Genomic DNA, 7,216 nt, shown 5'->3' with positions numbered 1-7,216 from the left:
GTTTCTCAGTCACATGGGAAATAGATATAAACCTTTTTTATGATTGCTTTGCTAGCTCTGCTTCCAACTCTGTAATGCAACATTCAGACCATGAGTGGTAGCCTTTGGCAGTAAATGTCATGTGAGCACCCACAAAAATGTTAGGGTGTACAAGTGTCTTCTTTTGGACCTTGTATAATGTGCATGAAAAATTAACGGTGATTAGGGATCTGCTTCTTTCTTAAACTCCTTTGAAGCTTTTTTGCCCCGATAAACCTTTCAAAGCCACAAAAGGATCAAAATGGATGGCCTAGCATGCTAAGAAAATAAGAGTCCTGGTGACGGAGATTTGAGGCTGCTGTCAAAACAATTTGAATAATCCTTTAAGTATGGCATGGTGAATGACTATGCAAGTCATGTTTGTGATTTATGCACCCACAGCACCAAAGATCAACGGAAAAGTCTCCGTTCGACAGTTTCTAGTGTATTTGTTTAACTACCTACAAAACTGTGGGTACTGAATTTGTGGGGGTTGTATTAGTAGCAATTTGCCAAAATTGTTCGGAAAGATAGAAAATATATTAATAAAATGTTGACAGCTCTACTAAAAACAATACTGGGTATTAATAACGTAGGCCACATATAAAAAACTGTTGAGAAAGATGGAAACTCTTGTAGAATGCTAACAACTTCATCTGAATCTTTGTGCCACAGAACAAGAAGTTTGCTGGCTTCCAATGAATTATTAGTTGATATCAAATCGAAACTGCAAGATTCTTCAATTACCAATAGAACATAATAAAGGCGTTCCCAACATTGGTGGCACATAAAAGACAGCAATGAAAACCCATCCTTACCGTTGAAATTGTATAAGGATATTTTTAACAAATAAAATTTATTTATAAAAAATACATCAACAACTATATTTGGCAAGGTTTATGAAAAAAGCACTCTGTCTATTCCAAATTGCAGTTCATCTTAATTTTGTCCGAAGTAAAAGTTATTTAACTTTGACCATGTTTATAGAAAAATATATGTCCAACACCAAACTAGTTCATTAGATAAACCATAAATATATCTTAATAATGTGTTTATTTTATATTGTAGTAATTAATATATTTTTCTATAAACTTCAATAGGATTAAATAAATTTGACTTGGGACAAAACAAAAACAACTTACAATTTGGAATAGAAGGAATACAATTTTCTGCACAAAGTGTAGTTAATATATTTTTCTATAAACTTCAATAGAATTAAATAAATTTGACTTGGGACAAAACTAAAACAACTTACAATTTGAAATAGAAGGAATACAATTTTCTGCACAAAGTGTAAAGATAGGGAAATCCTTCATCTTAAAGGTACGGTGAGAGGCAACACCTTGGTAGTTAAAATCAAAGATTTTTTTTCAAGTGCTGTGCAAATTCAAACGCTCATGTATACACGTGTGCACGCATACTCACCCGTATGAACGCATACACATTCTACCTTATGAGCATCTTCTAGGGATTGGCCCGGGCCATCCCTGGGGGCGTGCAAGCTGTGTGCACTTGTACACAGGCCCCCCAAATATTCAGGGCCTCTTAATCATAGTACTTAGCATGTAATCATTATTTGCTTTGGACAGAAATCAATATTGCATAGAGAGAAACGTTACATGTAAAGAGAAATGTGCTTGGCATCTAGGTACTTGTAATAGACTATCAACAAGGCTTAAGATGTTACCTTAATGTATTATTATAACAGCCAACCTTAAGAAACTAGCTTAAAGTAAAGGTTTTTTTAATAAGCTTGATGTAAAAGTGAAAGAGAACAAATTTTTTAACACGACATTCTCAAATGGAATGCTCAAACTGTTTTCTCCTAATTTCAATTTTTAACTGCTAGTTGTTATGCACTTACAATGTTCATCACAACTTCAAAGCACATTTTCACTCTTTTTCTTTGTCTTGGCTATGCTAAAATACACCTTAATCATAGAAATGATCGTACCAGTCATAGAGTTATACGGAATGGTGGATAATGGAGTCACTATAGCATCCACCATAATTTTGTGCACAAGTCCAAGGTTGATTGTCACTATTTGTCAAGAGTAAACTTAAACTTTTGTGGTCTAATTATGCATGTTATTCTGCTACCATTCAACCAAACGTATGGATTCTTCTTGAAAGAATATATAAGCATCATTGACTTGATAAATGTTTCATTAGGGTTTAAATTTGTCCATGGAATAGGGCCTCTCATATGCTCGGGATGGACCTGATTGGCCTAGCATATCATAAGATTAACTTTTACATGTGCGAACAGGCTTCAGCACAAGAAACCTAAACAACTTAGCTCCACTGTCAAAGTTGACTCTATGCATGCCAAAAAAATAGTAATATTTTTATCCTTGCTGTTGGAATGCAATATGTTTTCAAACGTGCCACTACAGATTTCAAAATTGTAAATACACTGTTAGAAAAAATTGGACCAATTTGCCCTTGTCTTCTTCCTTGTTCCCCTTATGCACGGTGAAATGGGGGGCCGTTTGGTCAAAAGTGAAGACATATTGTTGGGTCTTCAAAAATCATAGTGCCATATCTAAAAATCATTGTGTGTAATTAACAATCTAGGATCCATAGAAGTGTAATCTCACGACAGTTTGCATACATGCTTTTGTAAAAGTTGTTAAGCTTTGCTTATTTTATGCATGGACAATGAACTCAGCAACCTTAAGCTAATAATCAAGGCGATAAATAAACACGCTTATAGGCTTCTGCTGGGATTCCGCCGCTTCCGCTGCTTATCTCCCCAATAACAACAACACTTTCCCCACCCACCCGTCGGCGAGCATGGCGGCGGCGCTCGCGCTGGACTTCTCGCAACGCAAGATACCGGTGTATGTCAACGCCTACGAGAAGGAGTCGGTGCGCAATCTCGCCCAGCACACACTCCATTCGCGGATTCCTTCTGATGCAGGGTAAGGTGCTCGCATCAATCATCTGGATTTTGCTGATATGGTTTCCTTCCTTTGAGATGCTGCGTAGTATGCATCAGATGCTCCTCCTCCTCCTTCTCCTCCTCCTCCTCCTCCTCCATCTTTTATGAGATGCAGAGTATCCATGTGATGCTTGGCGCAACAAACTGGGACGATTGGTGTGTTGATTTGATAGATCAGTCCAAATATGGATCAGCCGTTTGTTTCCCAAACTGCTTGCTGTACTTTAGAGCAACGGAACCCAAAAAGAGAACAGAATCTTCACTGGCATGGCACTACAAAAAAGTGAAACAGAATCTTGGGAGCGATTGAATGTTTTGGGGATCATATTTCTTCAAGAATTTATATTGCCTAGTCGAATTTGGAATATTTAAATATCACCAAATAAACGTACGTTGTTTTGTGGTTACTGACAACATATTTTCTCACAGACCACCCTCTTAAGGGAAATTGCTTCGGTTTTGGACAGGCGTACAAATTCAACGGCCTTTTTGTTAACACTGTGTTCTTCCAAATGACAGGCCTGCAATTGTGGTCGTTGGCAAGTCAAGTTCAAGGATCATTGGCACATCCCTCTCCATTGAGAGCAGTGACTTCACTGAGCAGCTCGAGAAACTGGTACATATTCCTCTATAGCACTCATATGTTTCACACGATTATGAGCAAGGTTTACATCTAAACATTTTTTCCAAATTCTTTTCTGGAAATAGTTTCTTCTAGCGTTTAAGGTTATTATCATCCAAACTTCCAAAGTAAGGTAAAGTTAGAACATTTGGATACTCTTCGTGTTGTGTGCTTCATTGGTATCAGTGGTGGCTGAGGTTGCTGTTGTCATTGTTGGGTACTGAGGATTGGTAATAAGCCACCACAGACCATGAAGAAGGTGTTAGGTGCCAAATGAGACCATGGATGGAGGGTATCCAACCCCAATCCAACAGGATGAGAACTTATTGTGCCATGAAAATGTTTACAACATCAGCTCCAGGAAGGGGATGGGTGCAATTTATAAGTCTTGGGTTACCTAGTTTAACAGCCCAAAGAGTGCGGTCAGAATGCTCATTCAACGGAACGACCTAAAACTGTACACTCATATGGCAGTATGAAGATTCGTGTGAGTTGTTTTGGGTTGCTCTCAACAAATACAAAATAAATGTGTCATCCATTTGATTTGTACGAGAAATGTACCACTCTCTTTGTTCGATCTCTTCTTAGGCACAAGATAACTACCAACACTGTTTTGTCCCATGTGAACATTATGCTGTACATTTATTGCTTATCAAATGATCTTTTTTAGTAGCTTATCACATGATTTGTAGCATAATTGTCACAAATTCTTGTATTGTATTGGTGTGCACCTGGAAAGATGGTTGTGCTGATTTTTTCCTACCTTATTTTTAATAGCCAACTGTGCTAGTTGATGCTGATCCAATCATCGAAATGATAGAGGAAAGGTAAATTACTTAACCCTGGGATATGTAACTTTTGCAAAATTCAAATCTCATGGTTCCAGGTCGATCTTCGCCTTCTGGTTATCGGCTCTTTCTTGTTTTGATTTTGAAGTGGCAACGTGAATTTTACACTACTATTATTCGGACATTTGTATTGATCTGCTGCATTGACTGATCCCACAGGGTGAAGGCAGCACAGAAGACACTGATGGTCCATACCCTGCCTTTGGTGATAGTTTGTCCCCCTTTCGAGACTGGCAACAAGTTTTTGGTCCCTATGGTTGATGTTTGGACCGGTCCAGAAGAGTTGGAACTGGCATGGGGTCAAGTTAACAACTTTGAGGTATTCATATATATTACAAATCACTTTTGTGATTGAAATGGTTTGTTCAGTTCTTTTTTTTCCCCTTCAATTATTCCTTCTCTGAAATAAGGCAGATATCCCATGTTTGGCAATCTGGGTTATCAGGGTTAAGGTTAGAGGGAGCTTTAGAGTTGAATAGAGACAAATGGCAACAAGAAATAAGCTTATATTGGTACCCTCTTCATCTATTGTCAGTTACAAATGAAGGAAGATAGAATCACGAAACCTAACTGTTGGATAGTATTTACCTGAGTCTTGGATGGCACAAAGTAAAGGTAACCTGGAGCACGAACCATTCTACTATAGATATGGAAGGAATACAATCCCTAGCCTATTATTTTCTATCTCTAACAGTATTAACATACAAGTCAATAATATGCTCTAATACCAACTTGTCATGGCATTCTTATTCCAAATGAAAGATCTCACTTTGTTAGCAAAGCATTGTTGTGATGGAAATACATTGGTTATGGGAAGCATAGTGAGCACGTGTGAGTGTGCATTCTCAGTTGCTCAATATGTCTCTCACTGATTCCCAATGACCTAATTCTTGTTGTCATTGGTGTAAAACTAACATGTCTAGTAAGACAATGATTGAACTAGAATGGAGTCTCATTTCATGGTTAGGAATACACGAGGCACAGTGAGTTGCAAAACGAAAAAACAAGATAGGTGCATAAATCCCTATTAGATCTTTTTTTGACAAAAGAGTCTAAAACATTAGACATGTACAAGAAAGGTATTGTTAAGTTTGATTGTGAGGCGCTACCACTACTTAAAAACTGAGCATTTGTCCTGAGGTTCAGTACCGGTTGCATTTTGTCCCGATACTAATGTGAGCATTAGTACCGGGTCTAACGGATAGTCCTCGAGAACCCCGTGACCCCCTTTAGTACCAGGTGGAGCTCTAAAGGTCCCCCTTTAGTACCCTTTTAGTACCCTTTAGGTCCCCCTTAGTACCGGGTGGAGGCTCCACCCGATACTAAAGGCGCTAAGGCCCCCCTTAAGTACCGAACTACAAGTACTGGTTTTGTGCAAAACCGGTACTAAGGGGATTAACCCTATGACCATGATGTGCTCATTTTTCATGTCGTACTGCATTCTTAAAAAGTATTACAGTATTGGTGCTCACAAGAAAAAGCTTCTCTGCTAACCTGCCTTCATTATTTTTGACAGTTCATTGTGATGGACATCAGGAAAACTACTTCTCCAAAGTCGTCAAAGTAAGGATTTAACAAGACATGCATTTGCTTGCCCAGTTGATTCCAACTGATTTCTGTTTGTGTCCCAAATAAATCAAATGTAGTAGTAGAAAATTAACAACTCCAGTTCCCCGACTGCATTTCTTTTTTTTAATGTGCATATATATATTGCATTATACAACTACTCAAAAACATCAAATATATATGTCTAGATGAGGTAGACATGTAGTATCTAGGCATTACTTGACAGTCACCCAAACTTATTACTGCATGTGTCATCCTACAGGGTGGAGGTGCCATTAGTGACCTTGCTTGGCCATTATCCGCTGACAGGCAGTGACAGCAGGGGTGATATCAATGTTGACTCCACTGCACGGGGTCACATTATCAGCAATGAGGAACTCCTTGAAGATTTTCAGGAGTATCCCACTCCCAGGATGGCTAGGCTTGGCGATGGCACCAATGTGCCAATTGTTGGGTTTGGCAAGATGAGGACAGAGGCTTTCAACATCCCTCACGTTGAGTTCGCCCCAGATCTGAAGCTGAATTTTGTTTCTGTGAACCAGCTGGATCGCGACCACCGCCTTTCTTGCTGCTTTCGCAACAAGGATTTCGAGATCAGAAAGGATGACGGAACTGTTGTCGGTGCTGGCGTCCGGGAGGACAATGGAGTTTACGTGCTCCAGAATCTTCATGTGCCTGAGCCAGAAATGTAGAAGCATCGATCCCAGCACGTTTCAAGAATGGAACAAGCTTCGCAACTGGGAGTTATGCCTTATGTGGAGGCATGGCTATTATTAGGGCAAATCTAGGTTTGCTATTTTGTCTTGAACTGAGTTATTGATGGATGATCCACTGATGAGTTTGTGTGGTGATGGCGCGCGCCGCACACTGGAAAGATGGAGTTCGTTAGTTGTCCCTGGGTGACCGGATATTGGAAATAAAAGGTTGGTCCCTTGTTGAATTTGTTTTCTCATTTTGCATGGTTATTTTGTGTTTCCACGTGGTATGGTTATTTCAAGGTTGGCTCCTGGAGGAGGACGATGTGCAGAGATCGATTTCTAGAGCAGCTTATGAGTTCGGGAAAGAGCCAAACTCCATCGAGAAGCTAACACACCTTCCCGGAGCCCCGCCGCCGGCGAGAGCGCCACCCACATGGCAGAGCCCTTCTTCAGCTCGGTCCATGAAATTTGCTGTCCACTCTTGGGGTCACGCGTGGTTAACCTTTAGTGCCCTATTAAA

At 39.6% G+C, this 7,216-nt stretch overlaps 1 protein-coding gene across 1 annotated transcript; it reads left to right on the top strand.

Moving 5' to 3' along the window:
- Nucleotides 1-2,718: 2,718 nt before the first annotated feature.
- On the top strand, nt 2,719-6,938 carry LOC117833619 (uncharacterized). Its single transcript, XM_034713189.2, has 6 exons — nt 2,719-2,942; nt 3,482-3,578; nt 4,362-4,411; nt 4,592-4,751; nt 5,949-5,995; nt 6,261-6,938. Exons 1-6 carry the CDS (start codon nt 2,815-2,817, stop codon nt 6,688-6,690), a joined length of 912 nt encoding a protein of 303 aa, XP_034569080.1. The 5' UTR covers nt 2,719-2,814; the 3' UTR covers nt 6,691-6,938.
- Nucleotides 6,939-7,216: the final 278 nt, after the last annotated feature.

This window comes from Setaria viridis, chromosome 8 (assembly GCF_005286985.2).
Source record: "Setaria viridis chromosome 8, Setaria_viridis_v4.0, whole genome shotgun sequence".
Taxonomy (NCBI): domain Eukaryota; kingdom Viridiplantae; phylum Streptophyta; class Magnoliopsida; order Poales; family Poaceae; genus Setaria; species Setaria viridis.
This window is presented reverse-complemented; position numbering and strand designations above follow the sequence as displayed.

What these genes read in the sequence shown, in the direction of transcription:
- LOC117833619 (XM_034713189.2), top strand. Translation starts at nt 2,815, where the DNA reads ATGGCGGCGGCGCTCGCGCTGGACTTCTCGCAACGCAAGATACCGGTG. An exon ending in CTGAGCAGCTCGAGAAACTG is followed by an intron (nt 3,579 to 4,361) that starts GTACATATTCCT and finishes TATTTTTAATAG; the next exon opens with CCAACTGTGCTAGTTGATGC. An exon ending in GTCAAGTTAACAACTTTGAG is followed by an intron (nt 4,752 to 5,948) that starts GTATTCATATAT and finishes TATTTTTGACAG; the next exon opens with TTCATTGTGATGGACATCAG.